Source organism: Oncorhynchus clarkii, chromosome 12, assembly GCF_045791955.1.
Source record: "Oncorhynchus clarkii lewisi isolate Uvic-CL-2024 chromosome 12, UVic_Ocla_1.0, whole genome shotgun sequence".
Lineage (NCBI taxonomy): Eukaryota > Metazoa > Chordata > Actinopteri > Salmoniformes > Salmonidae > Oncorhynchus > Oncorhynchus clarkii.
In genome coordinates, this window is record NC_092158.1 from 5,319,953 (window position 1) to 5,345,670 (window position 25,718).

General features: G+C 45.6%; 1 protein-coding gene across 1 annotated transcript in view; it reads left to right on the forward strand.

Moving 5' to 3' along the window:
• The window catches only part of LOC139421845 (DCC netrin 1 receptor), a 729,366-nt gene that overhangs the window by 224,304 nt on the left and 479,344 nt on the right, over window positions 1-25,718 (forward strand). The window contains exon 3 of the mRNA XM_071172971.1: window positions 6,349-6,636. Coding sequence (XP_071029072.1) covers window positions 6,349-6,636 — 288 coding nt within the window. The remainder of the gene's footprint in view (window positions 1-6,348; window positions 6,637-25,718) is intronic.

The following is a 25,718-nucleotide window of genomic DNA, read 5'->3' on the forward strand; positions in this document are numbered from 1 at the left end:
CACATCCTGGTTCTATACATCCCACCTCCCAGCCTCATTGTGTAAACGTATTATGTAGTTTAAACAAGGTTGGGTTTAATGGTAATATAATTACAAATAAGAGATCAAGTTGTTCAACACTGGGTCCTTTTCCTTGATTGCAGTGACATCGGTCTGTTTTGTACTTTAAGCCCTGAAAACTTTGAACATTCAAACATTGATCAAGCCTTGTTGTAAATGTTTCGTCAATATAACAAACTCAGAGCTCAACCAATTTCTCTGTTTTGTCATCCTCCCTCCCCCCCTCTCTCTCTCTCTCTCTCTGTCTCTGTTTCTGTCTCTGTTTCTGTCTCTCTCTCTCTCTCTCTCTCTCTCTCTCTCTCTCTCTCTCTCTCTCTCTCTGTCTCTATCGCTTACATTATTAATATAAATATATACCAGATATACCAGACAGCCCAGTCCTGTCTGTCTGTCTGACAGCTTTATACTGATATACCAGACAGCCCAGTCCTGTCTGTCTGACAGCTTTATACTGATATACCAGACACACCAGTCCTGTCTGTCTGTCTGACAGCTTTATACTGATATACCAGACAGCCCAGTCCTGTCTGTCTGACAGCTTTATACTGATATACCAGACAGCCCAGTCCTGTCTGTCTGTCTGACAGCTTTATACTGATATACCAGACAGCCCAGTCCTGTCTGTCTGTCTGACAGCTTTATACAGATATACCAGACAGCCCAGTCCTGTCTGTCTGTCTGACAGCTTTATACTGATATACCAGACACACCAGTCTAGACCCTGGAGAGAGACTAGACCCTGGATAGAGTAGACCCTGGATAGAGACTAGACCCTGGAGAGAGTCTAGACCCTGGAGAGAGACTAGACCCTGGAGAGAGACTAGACCCTGGAGAGAGACTAGACCCTGGAGAGAGACTAGACCCTGGAGAGAGACTAGACCCTGGATAGAGTCTAGACCCTGGATAGAGACTAGACCCTGGAGAGAGACCCTGGAGAGAGACGAGACCCTGGAGAGAGACTAGACCCTGGAGAGAGACTAGACCCTGGAGAGAGACTATACACTGGAGAGCGACTAGACCCTGGAGAGAGACTAGACCCTGGAGAGAGACTAGACCCTGGAGAGAGACTAGACCCTGGAGAGAGTCTAGACCCTGGAGAGTGTCTAGACCCTGGAGAGAGTCTAGACCCTGGAGAGAGTCTACTGATTACTGTGTTGAAACTGACAGAGCTACTACAGAGAACCTTTGTAGATCGCGGCAGAGCAGCTTGTATGGATTGCCAGTGTGCTCTGTACACCTTTGATGTAGGATCTCTGCTTTCAAGGGGAAGCTGTGACACTGTTAAGAGGATTTGTACAGATTGAATCAGGATTTAAGGATTCTGTCACAGAAATACTAGAGGTCAGGGCACCACAGTTAATCCACAGGGGAAAAACCTGGACATGCATGTAAAAAAGATATATAAAAAAATATGTACAGGACCAGTCAAAAGTTCGGACACATCTTCTCATTCCAGGGTTTTTCTTTATTTTTACTATTTTATACATTGTAGAATAATAGTGAAAACATCAAAACTATGAAACAACACATGTGGAATCACGTTTTATATTTGAGATACTTCAAAGTACCTCACCCTTTACCTTGATGACAACTTTGCACACTCTTGGCATTCTCTCAACTAGTTTCATGAGGTAGTCACCTGGAATGCATTTAAAATAACAGGTGTCCCTTGTTAAAAGTTAATACGTGGAATTTATTTCCTTCTTAAAACTTCTTCAGGATTGGTGGGTTCCCCACGGGACTGTTGAGCTAACGTAGGCTAATGCGATTAGCATGAGGTTGTAAGTAACATTTCCCAGGACATGGACATATCTGATATTGGCAGAAACCTTAAATTCTTGTTAATCTAACTGCACAGTTTACAGTAGCTATTACAGTGATAATAATACCATTGTATTGTTTGAGGAGAGTGCACAGTTATAAACTTGAAAAGTTATTAATAAACAAATTAGGCACATTTGGGCAGTCTTGATACAACATTTTGAACAAAAATACAATGGTTCATTGGATCAGTCTAAAACGTTGCATGTACACTGCTGCCATCTAGCGGCCAATATCTAAATTGCACCTGGGCTGGAATAATACATTATGGCCTTTCCCTTGCATTTCAAAGATGGTACAAAAAAAATTTATGCTTTTTTTCTTTGTATTATCTTTTACCAGATCTATTGTGTTATATTCTCCTACATTCCATTCACATTTCCACAAACTACAAAGTGTTTCCTTTCAAATGGTACCGAGAATATGCATATCGTTGCTTCAGGTGCTGAGCTACAGGCAGTTAGATTTGGGTATGTTCTTTTAGGCCGAACATTTTTTTAAAAAGGGGCGGATCCTTACGCAGTTTTAATGTGTTTTAGCCAATCAACTGTGTTGTGACAAAGTGGAGGTGGCATAAGGAAGATAGCCCTATTTGGTAAAAGACCAAGTCCCTATTATGGCAAGAACAGCTCAAATAAGCAAAGAGAAATGAAATTCCATCATGACTTTAAGACATGAAGCTCTGTCAGTCCGGAAAATGTCATGAACTTTAAAAGTTTCTTCAAGGCAGTCGCAAAAAACATCAAGCGCTACGATGAAACTTTCTCTCATGAGGACCGCCACAGGAAAGGAAAACCCAGAGTTACCTCTGCAGCAGAGGAGAAGTTCATTAGAGTTACCAGACTCAGAAATTACAGCTCAAATAAATGCTTCACTGAGTTCAAGTAACAGACACATCTAATCATCAACTATTCAGAGGAGAATTGGGCCTTCATAGTCAAATTGCTGCAATGAAACCACTACTAAAGGACACCAATAATAAGAAGACTTACTTTGGCCATGAAACACAAGCAATGGACATTAGACCGGTGGAAATCTGTCCTTTTAGTCTGAGTCCAAATTTGAGAATTTTTGTTCCAACCGCTGTGTCTTTGTGATTCGCAGAGTAGAACAGATGATCTCTGCATGTGTGGTTCCCACCGTGAAGCATGGAGGAGGAGGTGTGATGGTGTGGGTGGGCTTTGCTGGTCACACTGTCTGTGATTTATTTAGAATTCAAGACACACTTAACCAACATGGCTACCACAGCATTCTGCAGCGATACGCCATCCCATCTGGTTTGGGCTTAGTGGGACTATACTTTGTTTTCAACAGGACAATGACCCAACACTCCTCCAGGCTGTGTAAGGGCTATTTTGACCAAGAAGGAGAGTGATGGAGTTCTGCAACAGATGACCTGGCCTCCACAATCGCCTGACCTCAACCCAATTGAGATGGTTTGAGATGAGTTGAACTGCAGAGGGAAGGAAAAGCCACCAACAAGTGCTAAACATTTGTGGGAACTCCTTCAAAGACTGGTGGAAAAGCATTCCATGTGAAGCTGGTTGAGAGAATAGCTGTGAAAATGCCAAAAGTGTGCAAAGCTGTCATCAAGGCAAAGGGTGGCTACTTTGAAGAATATAAAATATATTTTGTTTTGTTTTACACTTTTCTGGTTACTACTTGATACCATATGTGTCGTTTCGTAGTTGTTATGTCCTCAGATGCTGTTTTATGTTATTATCTTTTCATTACACAGAAAGTCAAGTCCTTTTTTTACTTCCACTGTGAATGACAACAGTTTGTCTCTTTACAACTCTCCCCCTCGATAACCACCAAGCCTCGGTGTCAAGCTCTGACCCCAACACTCCCCCTCGATAACCACCAAGCCTCGGTGTCATGCTCTGACCCCAACACTCCCCCTCGATAACCACCAAGCCTCGGTGTGAAATACCACATTGTCATGCTCTGACCCCAACACTCCCCCTCGATAACCACCAAGCCTCGGTGCCAAGCTCTGATCCCAACACTCCCCCTCGATAACCACCAAGCCACATTGTCATGCTCTGACCCCAACACTCCCCCCCGATAACCACCAAGCCTTGGTGTGAAATACCACATTGTCATGCTCTGACCCCAACACTCCCCCTCGATAACCACCAAGCCTCGGTGTCAAGCTCTGACCCCAACACTCCCCCTCGATAACCACCAAGCCACATTGTCATGCTCTGACCCCAACACTCCCCCTCGATAACCACCAAGCCTCGGTGTGAAATACCACATTGTCATGCTCTGACCACATATCTCCACCTAGTTTTGCGATCACTGAACAAAAAATGTAAACGCAACATGTAAAGCAAAAAGTTATACTAGCGCGAGCAGTGTGCACGTTTCTCTTTTGTTTCCGTCTAATTGTTACTATGTTCCTGTAACAAGATAGCTCAGTCTAATTGTTACTATGTTCCTGTAACAAGATAGCTCAGTCTAATTGTTACTATGTTCCTGTAACAAGATAGCTCAGTCTAATTGTTACTATGTTCCTGTAACAAGATAGCTCAGTCTAATTGTTCCTCTGTTCCTGTAACAAGATAGCTCAGTCTAATTGTTATTATTCTCCTGTAATAAGATAGCTCAGTCTAATTATATATAGGGAATAGGGTTCTATTGGGCTCTGGTCTAAGGTAGTGCACTATATAGGGAATATGGTTCCATAGGGCTCTGGTCTAAAGTAGTTCACTATATAGGGAATAGGGTTCTATAGGGCTCTGGTCTAAAGTAGTGCACTATATAGGGAATAGGGATCCATAGGGCTCTGGTCTAAAGTAGTGCACTATATATAGGGAATAGGGTTCCATAGGGTTCTGGTCTAAAGTAGTGCACTCTATAGGGAATAGGGTTCCATAGGGTTCTGGTCTAAAGTAGTGCACTATATAGAGAATAGGGTTCCATAGGGCTCTGGTCTAAAGTAGTGCACTATAAATGGGGAATAGGGTTCCATAGGGCTCTGGTCTAAAGTAGTGCACTATATAGGGAATAGGGTTCCATAGGGTTCTGGTCTAAAGTAGTGCACTATATAGAGAATAGGGTTCCATAGGGCTCTGGTCTAAAGTAGTGCACTATATAGGGAATAGGGTTCCATAGGGCTCTGGTCTAAAGTAGTGCACTATATAGGGAATAGACCTCCATAGGGCTCTGGTCTAAAGTAGTGCACTATATAGGGAATAGGGTTCCATAGGGCTCTGGTCTAAAGTAGTGCACTATATAGGGAATAGGGTTCCATAGGGCTCTGGTCTAAAGTAGTGCACTATATAGGGAATAGGGTTCCATAGGGCTCTGGTCTAAAGTAGTGCACTATATAGGGAATAGACCTCCATAGGGCTCTGGTCTAAAGTAGTGCACTATATAGGGAATAGGGTTCCATAGGGCTCTGGTCTAAAGTAGTGCACTATATAGGGAATAGGGTTCCATAGGGCTCTGGTCTAAAGTAGTGCACTATATAGGGAATAGGGTTCCATAGGGCTCTGGTCTAAAGTAGTGCACTATATAGGGAATAGGGTTCCATTTGGGACACATTTCTTCATTTTTTTTCACACTAACCTCTAACCCTCATCACCCAGAGCTGACGTCCTCCTATGATACAGAGAGGAGGATCTGACATTTCTGGACCTGTCTACCTGACATCTGAAGTTCCCAAAGCTTCTGGGCAGAATTCTCTACTTCACAGTCTGTCGGGATTGAATGGAATGGAATGGAGTGCATTTAAATATTAGCCATTTTGCCACACAGTGAACATCCTAGTGGAAAGATGAGGAATGATTGGACTAATTGGATTCAAATTATGTTTTCTGACAACATGGTGGAAAGATGAGGAATGATTGGGCTAATTTGTTTCCCACATTTTGTTCCTCATATCATTTTCCTGCACTGAAGAGAGAGAGAAGGAGAGAAATGGAAAACTCATCTGTCATCTACACTATACAGTACCCTCTCTCCACTCCTATCTCTCTCTCCACTCCTATCTCTCTCTTTTCTCCTCTCTCTTCTCTACTCTTAACTTTCTCCTCAGCTCTCCCATCTTTCTCCCCTCTCTCCTCTCTCCACTCTCTCTCCTATCCCCTCTTCTCTCTCTTCTCTCTCTTCTCTCTCTTCTCTCTCCTCTCCTCTCCTCTCCTCTCCTCTCCCATCTCTTTCTCCTCTCTCTTTTCTCCTCTTCTCTCCTCTCCTCAGCTCTCCCATCTCTTTCTCCTCTCCCCTCTCTCCTCAGCTCTCCCATTCCACTCCTCCTATCTCTTCACTCTCCTCTCCTCTCCTCTCCTCTCCTCTCCTCTCCTCTCCTCTCCTCTCCCCTGTACTTTTTTCATATCAGTGATTGCTCCTAACAGCCTCTCTCTCTCTCTCTCTCTCTCTCTGTCCTTGGGTCCCCTGAAGCTACAGTAGTAGGTCCATACATAGTCAGTATCTAATCCTTTGTATCCTCTCTCCCACCAGGTCCGTTGAAGCTCGTGGTCCCTACAGAGTCAGTGTCCTCCTACTTGGGTGACACGGCCCTGCTGCGCTGTGAGGTGACTGGGGATCCCATGCCCGTGGTACGCTGGCAGAAGAACAGAGAGGACCTGCCACTCACCTTAACCCCAGAGAGCAGAGTGGTGGTACTGCCCTCCGGATCGCTCCAGGTTAGCAAGGTTCAACCACCAGACTCTGCCACCTACCGCTGCCTGGCAGACAACCCTGGCAGCGCCCGCACCGGCAGTGACGCAGACCTACGAGTGTTGCCAGGTACAATAACTCCTTCTCAACCTATCTTGACATAAATATTCTGCCCACAGAGGTAAATCAAACTAGCGAGCAAGCGCACACACGATTTGGTTCTGGGTTCTGAGATCAACTCCTAAAGTACTTGACAGTGAGGTGGAATTGGGACACTGGGTATTAATATAATATCATTTTGGATGAATCCTCTGTCCAGTGAGTACATCGTCTTGGTTTTTCTCTCAGATGGACACCGTCTGAGGGTTTGTTAAAGCATTTCACAATATAGTCCTCTATGGACTGTCTTACAACCTCCTGCATATCCCTTATGTATCCTGTAATGTAGTCAACATAGCTGATCCTCTTATAACTTAATAAACCACTATACTACAGCTCATGTAGGCCTTGTTTGACCTTATTTGAGTGTATGGCACCGTGTATGACTGACCTCCAGCATGATGAATATCCCTGATCTTGCCTGGGTATCCTGTCATTTAATCACTGTGGTTTATCCTCGTTTGACCTTTATTAAAGGCCCAGTGTAAGAACATGACTGTCCTGTGTTTTACATACAGTGAGGCAAAAAAGTATTTAGTCAGCCACCAATTGTGCAAGTTCTCCCACTTAAAAAGATGAGAGAGGCCTGTAATTTTCATCATAGGTACACTTCAACTATGACAGACAAAGGAGAGAAAAAAATCCAGAAAATTACATTGTAGGATTTTTAATGAATTTATTTGCAAATTATGGTGGAAAATAAGTATTTGGTCAATAACAAAAGATTATCTCAATACTTTGTTATATACCCTTTTGTTGGCAATGACAGAGGTCAAACGTTTTCTGTAAGTCTTCACAAGGTTTTCACACACTGTTGCTGGTATTTTGGCCCATTCCTCCATGCAGACCTCCTCTAGAGCGGTGATGTTTTGGGGCTGTTGCTGGGCAACACAGACTGTCAACTCCCTCCAAAGATTTTCTATGGGGTTGAGATCTGGAGACTGGCTAGGCCACTCCAGGACCTTGAAATGTTTCTTACGAAGCCACTCCTTCGTTGCCCGGGCGGTGTGTTTGGGATCATTGTCATGCTGAAAGACCCAGCCACGTTTCATCTTCAATGCCCTTGCTGATGGAAGGAGGTTTCATTCTTTCCTTTACACGGATCAGTCGTCCTGGTCCCTTTGCAGAAAAACAGCCCCAAAGCTTGATGTTTCCACCCCCATGCTTCACAGTATGTATGGTGTTCTTTGGATGCAACTCAGCATTCTTTGTCCTCCAAACATGACGAGTTGAGTTTTTACCAAAAAGCTCTATTTTTGTCTCATCAGACCACATGACTTTCTCCCATTCCTCCTCTGGATCATCCAGATGGTCATTGGCAAACTTCAGACAGGCCTGGACATGCGCTGGCTTGAGCAGGGGGACCTTGCGTGCGCTGCAGGATTTTAATCCATGACGGTGTAGTGTGTTACTAATGGTTTTCTTTGAGACTGTGGTCCCAGCTCTCTTCAGGTCATTGACCAGGTCCTGCCGTGTAGTTCTGGGCTGATCCCTCACCTTCCTCATGATCATTGATGCCCCACGAGTAAGATCAACAGATTTTGCGATAGACGGCGCTACCCAAAACGCAGAAATAAAATATAAAAATTGCGCCATTGTTGCCTTCTAGACCAAGCTGCTTGCCTATTGTCCTGTAGCCAATTCCAGCCTTATGCCCCATAAACATCACTATTGGGTTGGCCATTATGTAGAGTTGGAGTCTGTTTAAATGGTTGACAGGTGTTATACCCAAAATGCAGCTTAATACAGGTAATGAGAAACAGGAGTGTCATTCAGAAAAATTCATCGGTATGTTAAACGCTGCGTAATTTTACTGGTTGGTAGGTGATCAAATACTTATGTCATGCAATAAAATGCAAATGAATTACTTAAAAATCATACAATGTGATTTTCTGGATTTTTGTTTTAGATTCCATCTTTCACAGTTGAAGTGTACCTATGATAAATATTACAGACCTCTACATATTTGTAAGTAGAAACCCTGCAAATTTGGCAGTGTATCAAATACTTGTTCTCCCCACTGTACACAGTGGGGTGCCGATACAGAGTCAGTGTGCAGGGGCACCGGTTATCCTAGTGTTACAGTAATCCAACTTTACATACACCTTAGCCAAATACATTTAAACTCAGTTTTTCACAATAGCTGACATTTAATCCTAGTAAATGTTCCCTGTCTTAGGTCAGTTAGGATCACCACTTTATTTTAAAAATGTGAAATGTCAGAATAATAGTAGAGAGAATGATTTATTTCAGCTTTTATTTCTTTCATCATATTCCCAGTGGGTCAGAGGTTTACATACACTCATTTAGTATTTGGTAGCATTGCCTTTAAATTGTTTAACTTGGGTCAAATGTTTCGGGTAGCCTTCCACAAGCTTCCCACAATAAGTTGGATGAATTTTGGCCCAGAGCTGGTGTAACTGAATCAGGTTTGTAGGCCTCCTTGCTCGGACACGCCTTTTCAGTTCCGCCCACACATTTTCTACAGGATTGAAGTCAGGGCTTTGTGATGGCCACTCCAATACCTTGACTTTGTTGTCCTTTGGCCATTTTTCCACAACATTGGAAGTATGCTTGGGGTCATTGTGCATTTGGAAGACCCATTTGCGACCAAGCTGAAGACTGATGTCTTGAGATGTTGCTTCAATATGTCAGATAATTTTCCAACAATTAATGCCATTGAAAATTATGTACAATGGCGCCATCGTGCTTCACGGTTGGGATTGTGTTCTTCGGTGCAGGCAAATTCCCATTAAATTCTGTTCTCCAAACACATTGATGGTCATTATGGCCAAACAGTTCTATTTTTGTTTGACCAGAGAACATTTCTCCAAAAAGAGAGCCCCATGTGCAGTTGCAAACCGTAGTCTGGCTTTTTTATGGTGGTTTTGAAGCAGTGGCTTCTTCCTTGCTGAACGGCTTTTCAGGTTATGTCAATATAGGACTCGTTTCACTGTGGATATAGTCACCGGTTTCCTCCAGCATCTTCACAAGTTCCTTTGATGTTGTTCTAATTTGCACTTTTCACACCAAAGTACGTTCATCTCTAGGAGACAGAACGCGTCTCCTTCACATGACGGCTATGGTGTTTATACTTGTGTACTATTGCATATACTAGGCATTTGGATTGCTCCCAAAGATGAACCAGCATGAGTTTGCTGAGATTGCCGCATGACGTCAAGCAAAGAGGCACTGAGTTTGAAAGTAGACCTGAAATACATCCACAGGTGCACCTCTAATTGACTCAAATTAGGTCAATTAGCCTATCAGAATTTTGACATTATTTTCGGGAATTTTCCAAAAGGATGGGATCCCGGGATAGGCCAGTGAAAGTGCAGGTTAACCTTTGATATTTTACACCATTTTAAAGATCTTGTTGTTAATCCCACCACAGTGTCCGGTTTCAGGCTTTATTATGTTACACTCATAACACATTTTCCATTTTTCCAGGACACAAAAAGCAGAAATAGAGATAAAATTAATCATTAACCTTTGATGATCTTCATCAGATGACACTCATAGGACTTCATGTTACACAAGACATGTATGTTTTGTTCGATAAAGTTCATATTTATATCCAAAAATCTCAGTTTACATTGGCGCGTTACGTTCAGTAATGTTTTGCTTCCAAAACATCTGGTGATTTTGCAGAGAGCCACATCAATTTACAGAAATACTCATAAAAAAAAATTATAAAGATACAGCTGTTATGCATGGAACTTTAGATAAACTTATCCTTAATGCAACCGCTGTGTCAGATATCAAAAAAGCTTTACCGAAAAAGCACACCATGCAATAATCTGAGTACAGCGCTAAGACAACAAAACAAGCCATACAGATATCCGCCATGTTGTGGAGTCAACAGAAGTCAGAAATAGCATTATAAATATTCACTTACCTTTGATGATCTTCATCAGAATGCACTCCCAGGAATCCCAGTTCCACAATAAATGTTTGATTTGTTTGATCAAGTCCATAATTATTGTCCAAATACCTCCTTTTTGTTTGCGCGTTTAGTATACAATCCAAACTCACGAGGCGCGGGCAACTCCAGGCAAAAGTTCAGGTGAAAAGTCATATTACAGTTCATAGAAACATGTCAAACGAAGTATAGAATCAATCTTTAGGATGTTTTTATCATAAATCTTCAATAATGTTCCAACCGGAGAATTCCTTTGTCTGTAGAAATGCAATGGAACAGAGCTAACTCTCACGTGAGCGCGCGTGATCAGCTCATGCCACTCTGGCAGACCTCTGACTCATTCAGCTTCCATTCCCTCCTCCTTCACAGTAGAAGCATCAAACAAGGTCCTAAGGACTGTTGACATCTAGTGGATGCCTTAGGAAGTGAAAAATTACCCCATAGACACAGTATATTCGACAGGTTTTTGCCTGACATATGAGTTCTGTTATACTCACAGACATCATTTAAACGGTGTTAGAAACTTCAGTGTTTTCTATCCAGATCTACTAATAGTATGCATATATTAGCAACTAGGCCTGAGTAGCAGGCAGTTTACTCTGGGCACCTTATTCATCCAAGCTACTCAATACTGCCCCCAGCCATAAGAAGTTAAAGGCACAGTCAACTTAGTGTACTACCTTCTGAAGTGCCTTGCGGTCGGAGGCCGAGCAGTTGCCATAACAGGCAGTGATGCAACAAGTCAGGACGCTTTAGATGGTGCAGCCGAAGAACCTTTTGAGGATCTGAGGACCCATGCAAAATCTTTTCTGTCTCCTGAGAGGGGATAGGTTTTGTCATGACCTCTTCACGACTGTCTTGGTGTGCTTGGACCATGTTAGTTTGTTGGTGATGTGGACACCAAAGAACTTGAAGCTCTCTTCCTGCTCCACTACAGCCCCATCGATGAGAATGGGGGTGTGCTCGGTCCTTCTTTTCCTGTAGTCCACAATCATCTCCTTTGTCTTGATAACATTGAGGGACAGGTTGTTGTTCTGGCACCACACGGCCAGATCTCTGACCTCCTCCCTATAGGCTGTCTCGTTGTTGTCGGTGATGTGTCATTGGCAAATTTAAATATGGTGTTGTAGTGGTGCCTGGCCGTGTAGTCATGAGTGAACAGGGAGTACAGGAGGGGGCTGAGCATGCACCCCTGGGGGGGCCCCTGTGTTGAGGATCAGCGTGGTGGATGTGTTGTTACCTACCCTTACCACCTGGGGGCGGCCTGTCTGGAAGTCCAGGATCCAGTTGCGAAGGGAGGTGTTTAGTCCCAGGGTCCTTAGCTTAGTGATAAGCTTTGAGGGCACTATGGTGTTGAACACTGAGCTGTAGTCAGTGAATAACATTCTCACATGGGTGTTCCTTTTGTCCCGGTGGGAAATGGCAGTGTGGAGTGCAATAGACATTGCATCATCTGTGGATCTGTTGGTGCGGTATGAAAATTGAAGTGGGTCTAGGGTTTCTGGGATGATGGTGTTGATGTGAGCCATGACCAGCCTTTCAAAAGCATTTCATGGCTACAGACATGAGTGCTACGGGTCAGTAGTCATTTAGGCAGGTTACCTTAGTGTTCTTTGGCACAGGCACTATGGTAGTCTGCTTGAAACATGTTGGTATTACAGACTCGGACAGGGAGAGGTTAAAAATGTCAGTGAAGACACTTGCTAGTTGGTCAGCTCGTGCTCGTAGTACACGTCCTGGTAATCCGTCTGGCCCTTCGGCCTTGTGAATGTTGACCTGTTCAAAAGGTCTTACTCACATTGACTGCAGAGAGCGTGATCACACAGTCTTCCAGTACAGCTGGTGCTCTCATGCATGTTTCAGTGTTATTTGCCTCGACGTGAGCATAGAAGTAGTTCAAGCTCGTGTCACTGGGCAGCTCTCGGCTGTGCTTCCCTTTGTAGTCTGTAATGGTTTGCAGGAACACACTATTGGAATTGGTACACAATATTGGAATTGGAACACACTATTGGAATTGGAACACACTATTGGAATTGGAACATACTATTGGAATTGGAACACACTATTGGATTTGGAGCACACTATTGGAATTGGAACACAATATTGGAATTGGTACACAATATTGGATTTGGAACACACTATTGGAATTGGAACACACTATTGGATTTGGAGCACACTATTGGATTTGGAACACACTAAACAAACAACAACACGAAGAGTTATCTATCCAAAAATGGAGATATATGGATAAACTGCTTCTCTAATCTTTTTTGGCTCTGTAACAAAGAACAAACAGCAAAAAAATACACATGATCAAATACTAATAAAACACACTGTATTCTCCAATTACATTGAATGAACAACAGGACAAAATACAAACCCTTCAACCCAGAAAGGCCATTTGGTATCCCAAATGAAAAGATAAAATATACTGACTACAAATTCCAGTTGGCTTTACTTAAACTGTTTAACATTATCCTCAGCTCTGGCATCTTCCCCAATATTCGGAACAAAGGAATTCTGCAAAAATCCTTGGTGTACAATTTAAAACACCAAATAATGCATTCAGACTTGAACTAAAATAACATTAGAGGCAGGCAGGCAGGCAGGCAGGCAGGCAGGCAGGCAGGCAGGCAGGCAGGCAGGCAGGCAGGCAGGCAGGCAGGCAGACAGACAGACAGACAGACAGACAGACAGACAGACAGACAGACAGAGAAACAGACAGACAGACAGACAGAGAAACAGACAGACAGACAGACAGACAGACAGACAGACAGACAGACAGACAGACAGTCAGATCAGATCAGATCAGATTAGATCAGATCTCTCTCCTGAGGTCTGTGACCTTTACTGCCAGAGACACAACATCACAGAGGGAGATGAAGTACTTCTGGGTTCTCAATAGAGTGGATGGACATGTATGACGTTTTGCCCGCTGGACCGTTTCCATGGTGATCAGTGATAACGATAGAATTGGGAAATAGAATACTTCATCTCAACAGATCTCTATGGTAACAACCCTAGCTGTTACCATTCTCTATGGTAACAAACCCTAGCTGTTACCATTCTCTATGGTAACAACCCTAGCTGTTACCATTCTCTATGGTAACAACCCTAGCTGTTACCATTCTCTATGGTAACAAACCCTAGCTGTTACCATTCTCTATGGTAACAAACCCTAGCTGTTACCATTCTCTATGGTAACAACCCTAGCTGTTACCATTCTCCATGTAAACAAACCCTAGCTGTTACCATTCTCTATGGTAACAACCCTAGCTGTTACCATTCTCCATGTAAACAAACCCTAGCTGTTACCATTCTCTATGGTAACAACCCTACTGTTACCATTCTCTATGGTAACAAACCCTAGCTGTTACCATTCTCTATGGTAACAACCCTAGCTGTTACCATTCTCCATGTAAACAAACCCTAGCTGTTACCATTCTCTATGGTAACAACCCTAGCTGTTACCATTCTCCATGTAAACAAACCCTAGCTGTTACCATTCTCTATGGTAACAACCCTAGCTGTTACCATTCTCTATGGTAACAAACCCTAGCTGTTACCATTCTCTATGGTAACAACCCTAGCTGTTACCATTCTCCATGTAAACAAACCCTAGCTGTTACCATTCTCTATGGTGACAAACCCTAGCTGTTACCATTCTCCATGTAAACAAACCCTAGCTGTTACCATTCTCTATGGTGACAAACCCTAGCTGTTACCATTCTCCATGTAAACAAACCCTAGCTGTTACCATCCTCTATGGTGACAAACCCTAGCTGTTACCATTCTCTATGGTAACAAACCCTAGCTGTTACCATTCTCTATGGTAACAAACCCTAGCTGCTACCATTCTCTATGGTAACAAATCCTAGCTGCTACCATTCTCTATGTTAATAACCCTAGCTGTTACCATTCTCTATGGTAACAAAACCCTAGCTGTTACCATTCTCTATGGTAACAAACCCTAGCTGTTACCATTCTCTATGGTAACAAACCCTAGATGTTACCATTCTCTATGGTAACAAACCCTAGATGTTACCATTCTCTATGGTAACAAACCCTAGATGTTACCATTCTCTATGGTAACAAACCCTAGCTGTTACCATTCTCTATGGTAACAAACCCTAGCTGTTACCATTCTCTATGGTAACAAACCCTAGCTGCTACCATTCTCTATGGTAACAAATCCTAGCTGTTACCATTCTCCATGGAAACAAACCCTAGCTGTTACCATTCTCTATGGTAACAAACCCTAGCTGTTACCATTCTCTATGGTAATAACCCTAGCTGTTACCATTACTGCAGGTATCGCCAGTGGGAGGCTCTCACTGAGCATGTGCAAGAATCAATAGCTATTCCAAGCTGCCGAGCGAGAAGGGAAGACGGTGCTCATCCAAATTCACATACCGGTTGACTAGGTAGACAATGTGTCCATCTGACGATCTCCTTTGATAGTTCCTCCCTATCAGAGATGGAATGGTGCGAGGTTAAGCGTCAGACGCAATCTGTTCCTGTGCTGTCCTAAAGCATATGATCTCAGAATGCACAAGTTAGTTCCACCCTGTGTATTTGCAAATGGCAACCTATTCCCTAATGGGTCCCGGTCAAAAGGAGTGGACTATGTAGGAAATAGGGAGCCGTTTGGGACACAGGCTTAGTCTCCTCATTGTGAGTGCTTACAGCTGTCTCTGTGCCCGGTAAAGGCGAATACCTAGTCGTGTCTTCCGTAGTTAATCCAACCTCTCTACACCCTAACCACTAGGCTACCTGCCGCCTCCACACTCTAACCACTAGGCTACCTGCCGCCTCTACACTCTGACCACTAGGCTACCTGCCGCCTCTACACTCTAACCACTAGGCTACCTGCCGCCTCTACACTCTGACCACTAGGCTACCCTGCTGCCTCTACACTCTGACCACTAGGCTACCTGCCGCCTCCACACTCTAAGCACTAGGCTACCTGCCGCCTCCACACTCTAACCACTAGGCTACCTCTACACTCTAACCACTAGGCTACCTGCCACCTCTACACTCTGACCACTAGGCTACCTGCTAAATCTGCCTGATTCAACACCCGTGTCCACCAAGATGTTAAGAGATTAAGAAGGCAACCTGGGACTCAAACATCCGTTTAGGCTTTAATCATAGTTTTTAGGCTTTAATCATTGTTTGTTTTGCCTTTAATCAGTGTTTTTAGTCTTTAATCATTGTTTTTAGGCTTTAATCATTGTTTTGGGGCTTTAATCATTGAAGAATATATCTGAAAAATTACTCATGAGCTTAGTTGAACTGTTTAACCCCATTAGAACCGGCAGATGCTGTAAGACGCAGACAACAGGCCACTGTGTTGTTTATTTATACAAGTGTTTGTGGGGTTGTTCACCAGGCAGCATTGTATAACAAACATGTTGTTTTCAACCAACTGCCAGTTTTCTGTTTTACATTAGTTCCTTCAATTGTTTTGGTGCTCCAGTGCCACACCATTTCAATCACCATCCCATTCACTATGGCATACAGGGAAATGTTTATTCACTGCCTGGAGACATTTGATTCCCAATGCCATTCACATTGAGTCATACTACTTGTTGTGGATCTTCACATTACAAGATAGGTGCAGTTGATGTCGGGAAGTTTACATACACTTAGGTTGGAGTCTTTAAAACTTGTTTTAAGTTGTGGCAAAATTGCTAAAGGACTTCAAAATCAAAGTATTGGAGTGGCCATCACAAAGCCCTGACCTCAAACCTATAGAAAATTTGTGGGTAGAACTGAAAAAGCTTGGAGGCCTACAAATCTGACTCAGTTACACCAGCTCTGTCAGGAGGAATGGGCTAAAATTCACCTAATTTATTGTGGGAAGCTTGTGGAAGGCGACCCGAAACATTTGACCCAACACACAGAAAAGTTATGCACACACACACACACACACACACACACACACACACACACACACAGATATGCACACACACACGCGCACACACACATACACACACACAGACACTTATGCACACACACACACACACACACACACTAACCCTCCATCTCCCTGTCTGTCAGATAAACCACTGTTTAACTACATGGCCCTGCCTGCCTGCCTGCACTTTGTGTTGTTGGGAAAATACAATCAGGCCTGGATCTAAATTGGTTTTGAAGTGAGAACAATCACATTGAAGAAATCCCCCAGGTTAGTGGTGATAGTGGTGACTGGAGAAATCCCCCAGGTTAGTAGTGATAGTGGTGACTGGAGAAATCCTCCAGGTTAGTGGTGACTGGAGAAATCCCCCAGGTTAGTGGTGATAGTGGTGAATGGAGAAATCCCCCAGGTTAGTGGTGATAGTGGTGATTGGAGAAATCCTCCAGGTTAGTGGTGACTGGAGAAATCCCCCATGTTAGTGGTGATAGTGGTGACTGGAGAAATCCCCCAGGTTAGTGGTGATTGGAGAAATCCCCCCGGTTAGTGGTGACTGGAGAAATCCCCTAGGTTAGTGGTGATAGTGGTGACTGGAGTAATCCCCCAGGTTAGTGGTGAATGGAGAAATCCCCCAGGTTAGTGGTGATAGTGGTGACTGGAGTAATCCCCCAGATTAGTGGTGATAGTGGTGAATGGAGAAATCCCCAAGGGTAGTGGTGACTGGAGTAATCCCCCAGGTTAGTGATGATAGTGGTGAATGGAGAAATCCCCCAGGTTAGTGGTGACTGGAGAAATCCCACAGGTTAGTGGTGATAATGGTGACTGGAGTAATCCCCCAGGTTAGTGGTGATAGTGGTGACTGGAGAAATCCTCCAGGTTAGTGGTGACTGGAGAAATCCCCCAGGTTAGTGGTGATAGTGGTGAATGGAGAAATCCCCCAGGTTAGTGGTGACTGTAGAAATCCCCCAGGTTAGTGGTGACTGGAGAAATCCCCCAGGTTAGTGGTGACTGGAGTAATCCCCCAGGTTAGTGGTGATAGTGGTGACTGGAGAAATCCCCCAGGTTAGTGGTGATAGTGGTGACTGGAGAAATCCCCCAGGTTAGTGGTGATAGTGGTGACTGGAGAAATCCCCCAGGTTAGTGGTGAATGGAGAAATCCCCCAGTTTAGTGGTGACTGGAGTAATCCCCCAGGTTAGTGGTGATAGTGGTGACTGGAGAAATCCCCCAGGTTAGTGGTGATAGTGGTGACTGGAGAAATCCTCCAGGTTAGTGGTGATAGTGGTGACTGGAGAAATCCTACAGGTTAGTGGTGACTGGAGTAATCCCCCAGGTTAGTGGTGATAGTGGTGACTGGAGAAATCCCCCAGGTTAGTGGTGAATGGAGAAATCCCCCAGGTTAGTGGTGACTGGAGAAATCCTCCAGGTTAGTGGTGATAGTGGTGACTGGTGTAATCCCCCAGGTAAATGGTGATAGTGGTGACTGGAGTAATCCTCCAGGTTAGTGGTGACTGGAGAAATCCCCCAGGTTAGTGGTGATAGTGGTGACTGGAGTAATCCCCCAGGTTAGTGGTGTTAGTGGTGACTGGAGAAATCCCCCAGGTTAGTGGTGACTGGATTAATCCCCTAGGTTAGTGGTGATAGTGGTGACTGGAGTAATCCCCCAGGTTAGTGGTGACTGGAGAATTCCCCCAGGTTAGTGGTGACTGGAGAAATCCCCAAGGTTAGTGGTGACTGGAGAATTCCCCGAGGTTAGTGGTGACTGGAGAAATCCCCCAGGTTAGTGGTGAATGGAGAAATCCCCCAGGTTAGTGGTGATTGGAGAAATCCCCCAGGTTAGTGGTGAATGGAGAAATCCCCCAGGTTAGTGATGACTGGAGAAATCCCCCAGGTTAGTGGTGACTGGAGAAATCCCCCAGGCTAGTGGTGATAGTGGTGAATGGAGAAATCTTCCAGGTTAGTGGTGAATGGAGAAATCCCCCAGGTTAGTGGTGAATGGAGAAATCCCCCAGGTTAGTTGTGACTGGAGAAATCCCCCAGGTTATTGGTGAATGGAGAAATCCCCCAGGTTAGTGGTGACTGGAGTAATCCCCCAGGTTAGTGGTGATAGTGGTGACTGAAGAAATCCCCCAGGATAGTGGTGAATGGAGAAATCCCCCAGGTTAGTGGTGACTGGAGAATTCTTAGAGGTTAGTGGTGACTGAAGAAATCCCCCAGGTTAGTGGTGACTGGAGAAATCCCCCAGGTTAGTGGTGACTGAAGAAATCCCCCAGGTTAGTGGTGATACTGGTGACTGTAGAAATCCCCCAGGTTAGTGGTGACTGGAGAAATCCCCCAGGTTAGTGGTGATAGTGGTGACTGGAGTAATCCCCCAGGTTAGTGGTGAATGGAGAAATCCCCCAGGTTAGTGGTGAATGGAGAAATCACCCAGGTTAGTGGTGATTGGAGAAATCCCCCAGGTTAGTGGTGATAGTGGTGACTGGAGAAATCCCCCAGGTTAGTAGTGATAGTGGTGACTGGAGAAATCCTCCAGGTTAGTGGTGACTGGAGAAATCCCCCAGGTTAGTGGTGATAGTGGTGAATGGAGAAATCCCCCAGGTTAGTGGTGATAGTGGTGATTGGAGAAATCCTCCAGGTTAGTGGTGACTGGAGAAATCCCCCATGTTAGTGATGATAGTGGTGACTGGAGAAATCCCCCAGGTTAGTGGTGATTGGAGAAATCCCCCCGGTTAGTGGTGACTGGAGAAATCCCCTAGGTTAGTGGTGATAGTGGTGACTGGAGTAATCCCCCAGGTTAGTGGTGAATGGAGAAATCCCCCAGGTTAGTGGTGATAGTGGTGACTGGAGTAATCCCCCAGGTTAGTGGTGATAGTGGTGAATGGAGAAATCCCCAAGGGTAGTGGTGACTGGAGTAATCCCCCAGGTTAGTGATGATAGTGGTGAATGGAGAAATCCCCCAGGTTAGTGGTGACTGGAGAAATCCCCCAGGTTAGTGGTGATAATGGTGACTGGAGTAATCCCCCAGGTTAGTGGTGATAGTGGTGACTGGAGAAATCCTCCAGGTTAGTGGTGACTGGAGAAATCCCCCAGGTTAGTGGTGATAGTGGTGAATGGAGAAATCCCCCAGGTTAGTGGTGACTGTAGAAATCCCCCAGGTTAGTGGTGACTGGAGAAATCCCCCAGGTTAGTGGTGACTGGAGTAATCCCCCAGGTTAGTGGTGATAGTGGTGACTGGAGAAATCCCCCAGGTTAGTGGTGATAGTGGTGACTGGAGAAATCCCCCAGGTTAGTGGTGATAGTGGTGACTGGAGAAATCCCCCAGGTTAGTGGTGAATGGAGAAATCCCCCAGTTTAGTGGTGACTGGAGTAATCCCCCAGGTTAGTGGTGATAGTGGTGACTGGAGAAATCCCCCAGGTTAGTGGTGATAGTGGTGACTGGAGAAATCCTCCAGGTTAGTGGTGATAATGGTGACTGGAGAAATCCTACAGGTTAGTGGTGACTGGAGTAATCCCCCAGGTTAGTGGTGATAGTGGTGACTGGAGAAATCCCCCAGGTTAGTGGTGAATGGAGAAATCCCCCAGGTTAGTGGTGAATGGAGAAATCCCCCAGTTTAGTGGTGACTGGAGTAATCCCCCAGGTTAGTGGTGATAGTGGTGACTGGAGAAATCCCCCAGGTTAGTGGTGATAGTGGTGACTGGTGTAATCCCCCAGGTAAATGGTGATAGTGGTGACTGGAGTAATCCTCCAGGTTAGTGGTGACTGGAGAAATCCCCCAGGTTAGTGGTGATAGTGGTGACTGGAGTAATCCCCCAGGTTAGTGGTGTTAGTGGTGACTGGAGAAATCCCCCAGGTTAGTGGTGACTGGATTAATCCCCTAGGTTAGTGGTGATAGTGGTGACTGGAGTAATCCCCCAGGTTAGTGGTGACTGGAGAATTCCCCCAGGTTAGTGGTGACTGGAGAAATCCCCCAGGTTAGTGGTGACTGGAGAATTCCCCGAGGTTAGTGGTGACTGGAGAAATCCCCCAGGTTAGTGGTGACGGGAGAAATCCCCCAGGTTAGTGGTGATTGGAGAAATCCCCCAGGTTAGTGGTGAATGGAGAAATCCCCCAGGTTAGTGATGACTGGAGAAATCCCCCAGGTTAGTGGTGACTGGAGAAATCCCCCAGGCTAGTGGTGATAGTGGTGAATGGAGAGATCTTCCAGGTTAGTGGTGAATGGAGAAATCCCCCAGGTTAGTGGTGAATGGAGAAATCCCCAGGTTAGTTGTGACTGGAGAAATCCCCCAGGTTAGTGGTGAATGGAGAAATCCCCCAGGTTAGTGGTGACTGGAGTAATCCCCCAGGTTAGTGGTGATAGTGGTGACTGAAGAAATCCCCCAGGATAGTGGTGAATGGAGAAATCCCCCAGGTTAGTGGTGACTGGAGAATTCCCAGAGGTTAGTGGTGACTGAAGAAATCCCCCAGGTTAGTGGTGACTGGAGAAATCCCCCAGGTTAGTGGTGACTGAAGAAATCCCCCAGGTTAGTGGTGATACTGGTGACTGTAGAAATCCCCCAGGTTAGTGGTGACTGGAGAAATCCCCCAGGTTAGTGGTGATAGTGGTGACTGGAGTAATCCCCCAGGTTAGTGGTGAATGGAGAAATCCCCCAGGTTAGTGGTGAATGGAGAAATCACCCAGGTTAGTGGTGATTGGAGAAATCCCCCAGGTTAGTGGTGAATGGAGAAATCCCCCAGGTTAGTGATGACTGGAGAAATCCCCCAGGTTAGTGGTGACTGGAGAAATCCCCAGGCTAGTGGTGATAGTGGTGAATGGAGAAATCTCCCAGGTTAGTGGTGAATGGAGAAATCCCCCAGGTTAGTGGTGACTGGAGTAATCCCCCAGGTTAGTGGTGATAGTGGTGACTGGAGAAATCCCCCAGGTTAGTGGTGACTGGAGAAATCCCCCAGGTTAGTGGTGATAGTGATGAATGGAGAAATCCCCCAGGTTAGTGGTGATAGTGGTGACTGGAGTAATCCCCCAGGTTAGTGGTGACTGGAGTAATCCTACAGGTTAGTGGTGACTGGAGTAATCCCCCAGGTTAGTGGTGAATGGAGAAATCCCCCAGGTTAGTGGTGATAGTGGTGAATGGAGAAATCCCCCAGGTTAGTGGTGATAGTGGTGAATGGAGAAATCCCCCAGGTTAGTGGTGATAGTGGTGAATGGAGAAATCCCCCAGGTTAGTGGTGATAGTGGTGAATGGAGAAATCCCCCAGGTTAGTGGTGAATGGAGAAATCCTCCAGGTTAGTGGTAAATGGAGAAATCCTCCAGGTTAGTGGTGAATGGAGAAATCCCCCAGGTTAGTGGTGATAGTGGTGACTGGAGAAATCCCCCAGGTTAGTGGTGATAGTGGTGACTGGAGTAATCTCCCAGGTTAGTGGTGAATGTAGAAATCCCCCAGGTTAGTGGTGACTGGAGTAATCCCCCAGGTTAGTGGTGATAGTGGTGACTGGAGTAATCCCCCAGGTTAGTGGTGAATGGAGAAATCCCCCAGGTTAGTGGTGATATTGGTGAATGGAGAAATCCCCCAGGTTAGTGGTGATAGTGGTGAATGGAGAAATCCCCCAGGTTAGTGGTGATAGTGGTGAATGGAGAAATCCCCCAGGTTAGTGGTGAATGGAGAAATCCTCCAGGTTAGTGGTGAATGGAGAAATCCTCCAGGTTAGTGGTGACTGGAGAAATCCCCCAGGTTAGTGGTGATACTGGTGACTGTAGAAATCCCCCAGGTTAGTGGTGACTCGAGAAATCCCCCAGGTTAGTGGTGATAGTGGTGACTGGAGTAATCCCCCAGGTTAGTGGTGAATGGAGAAATCCCCCAGGTTAGTGGTGATTGGAGAAATCCCCCAGGTTAGTGGTGATAGTGGTGACTGGAGAAATCCCCCAGGTTAGTGGTGAATGGAGAAATCCCCCAGTTTAGTGGTGACTGGAGTAATCCCCCAGGTTAGTGGTGATAGTGGTGACTGGAGAAATCCCCCAGGTTAGTGGTGATAGTGGTGACTGGAGAAATCCTCCAGGTTAGTGGTGATAGTGGTGACTGGAGAAATCCTACAGGTTAGTGATGACTGGAGTAATCCCCCAGGTTAGTGGTGATAGTGGTGACTGGAGAAATCCCCCAGGTTAGTGGTGAATGGAGAAATCCCCCAGGTTGTGGTGATAGTGGTGACTGTAGAAATCCCCCAGGTTAGTGGTGATAGTGGTGAATGGAGAAATCCTCCAGGTTAGTGGTGACTGCAGTAATCCCCCAGGTTAGTGGTGATAGTGTTGAATGGAGAAATCCCCCAGGTTATTGGTGACTGGAGAAATCCCCCAGGTTAGTGGTGTCAGTGGTGATTGGATAAATCCCCCAGGTTAGTGGTGACTGAAGAAATCCTCCAGGTTAGTGGTGATAGTGGTGAATGGAGAAATCTTCCAGGTTAGTGGTGAATGGAGAAATCCCCCAGGTTAGTGGTGAATGGAGAAATCCCCCAGGTTAGTTGTGACTGGAGAAATCCCCCAGGTTAGTGGTGAATGGAGAAATCCCCCAGGTTAGTGGTGACTGGAGAAATCCCCCAGGCTAGTGGTGATAGTGGTGAATGGAGAAATCTTCCAGGTTAGTGGTGAATGGAGAAATCCCCCAGGTTAGTGGTGAATGGAGAAATCCCCCAGGTTAGTTGTGACTGGAGAAATCCCCCAGGTTAGTGGTGAATGGAGAAATCCCCCAGGTTAGTTGTGACTGGAGTAATCCCCCAGGTTAGTGGTGATAGTGGTGACTGAAGAAATCCCCCAGGTTAGTGGTGAATGGAGAAATCCCCCAGGTTAGTGGTGACTGGAGAATTCCCAGAGGTTAGTGGTGACTGAAGAAATCCCCCAGGTTAGTGGTGACTGGAGAAATCCCCCAGGTTAGTGGTGACTGAAGAAATCCCCCAGGTTAGTGGTGATACTGGTGACTGTAGAAATCCCCCAGGTTAGTGGTGACTCGAGAAATCCCCCAGGTTAGTGGTGATAGTGGTGACTGGAGTAATCCCCCAGGTTAGTGGTGAATGGAGAAATCCCCCAGGTTAGTGGTGACTGAAGAAATCCCCCAGGTTAGTGGTGTCAGTGGTGATTGGATAAATCCCCCAGGTTAGTGGTGACTGAAGAAATCCTCCAGGTTAGTGGTGATAGTGGTGAATGGAGAAATCTTCCAGGTTAGTGGTGAATGGAGAAATCCCCCAGGTTAGTGGTGAATGGAGAAATCCCCCAGGTTAGTTGTGACTGGAGAAATCCCCCAGGTTAGTGGTGAATGGAGAAATCCCCCAGGTTAGTGGTGACTGGAGAAATCCCCCAGGCTAGTGGTGATAGTGGTGAATGGAGAAATCTTCCAGGTTAGTGGTGAATGGAGAAATCCCCCAGGTTAGTGGTGAATGGAGAAATCCCCCAGGTTAGTTGTGACTGGAGAAATCCCCCAGGTTAGTGGTGAATGGAGAAATCCCCCAGGTTAGTTGTGACTGGAGTAATCCCCCAGGTTAGTGGTGATAGTGGTGACTGAAGAAATCCCCCAGGTTAGTGGTGAATGGAGAAATCCCCCAGGTTAGTGGTGACTGGAGAATTCCCAGAGGTTAGTGGTGACTGAAGAAATCCCCCAGGTTAGTGGTGACTGGAGAAATCCCCCAGGTTAGTGGTGACTGAAGAAATCCCCCAGGTTAGTGGTGATACTGGTGACTGTAGAAATCCCCCAGGTTAGTGGTGACTCGAGAAATCCCCCAGGTTAGTGGTGATAGTGGTGACTGGAGTAATCCCCCAGGTTAGTGGTGAATGGAGAAATCCCCCAGGTTAGTGGTGATTGGAGAAATCCCCCAGGTTAGTGGTGATAGTGGTGACTGGAGAAATCCCCCAGGTTAGTGGTGAATGGAGAAATCCCCCAGTTTAGTGGTGACTGGAGTAATCCCCCAGGTTAGTGGTGATAGTGGTGACTGGAGAAATCCCCCAGGTTAGTGGTGATAGTGGTGACTGGAGAAATCCTCCAGGTTAGTGGTGATAGTGGTGACTGGAGAAATCCTACAGGTTAGTGGTGACTGGAGTAATCCCCCAGGTTAGTGGTGATAGTGGTGACTGGAGAAATCCCCCAGGTTAGTGGTGAATGGAGAAATCCCCCAGGTTAGTGGTGACTGGAGAAATCCTCCAGGTTAGTGGTGATAGTGGTGACTGGTGTAATCCCCCAGGTAAATGGTGATAGTGGTGACTGGAGTAATCCTCCAGGTTAGTGGTGACTGGAGAAATCCCCCAGGTTAGTGGTGATAGTGGTGACTGGAGTAATCCCCCAGGTTAGTGGTGTTAGTGGTGACTGGAGAAATCCCCCAGGTTAGTGGTGACTGGATTAATCCCCTAGGTTAGTGGTGATAGTGGTGACTGGAGTAATCCCCCAGGTTAGTGGTGACTGGAGAATTCCCCCAGGTTAGTGGTGACTGGAGAAATCCCCCAGGTTAGTGGTGACTGGAGAATTCCCCGAGGTTAGTGGTGACTGGAGAAATCCCCCAGGTTAGTGGTGAATGGAGAAATCCCCCAGGTTAGTGGTGATTAGAGAAATCCCCCAGGTTAGTGGTGAATGGAGAAATCCCCCAGGTTAGTGATGACTGGAGAAATCCCCCAGGTTAGTGGTGACTGGAGAAATCCCCCAGGCTAGTGGTGATAGTGGTGAATGGAGAAATCTTCCAGGTTAGTGGTGAATGGAGAAATCCCCCAGGTTAGTTGTGACTGGAGAAATCCCCCAGGTTAGTGGTGAATGGAGAAATCCCCCAGGTTAGTGGTGACTGGAGTAATCCCCCAGGTTAGTGGTGATAGTGGTGACTGAAGAAATCCCCCAGGATAGTGGTGAATGGAGAAATCCCCCAGGTTAGTGGTGACTGGAGAATTCCCAGAGGTTAGTGGTGACTGAAGAAATCCCCCAGGTTAGTGGTGACTGGAGAAATCCCCCAGGTTAGTGGTGACTGAAGAAATCCCCCAGGTTAGTGGTGATACTGGTGACTGTAGAAATCCCCCAGGTTAGTGGTGACTGGAGAAATCCCCCAGGTTAGTGGTGATAGTGGTGACTGGAGTAATCCCCCAGGTTAGTGGTGAATGGAGAAATCCCCCAGGTTAGTGGTGAATGGAGAAATCACCCAGGTTAGTGGTGATTGGAGAAATCCCCCAGGTTAGTGGTGAATGGAGAAATCCCCCAG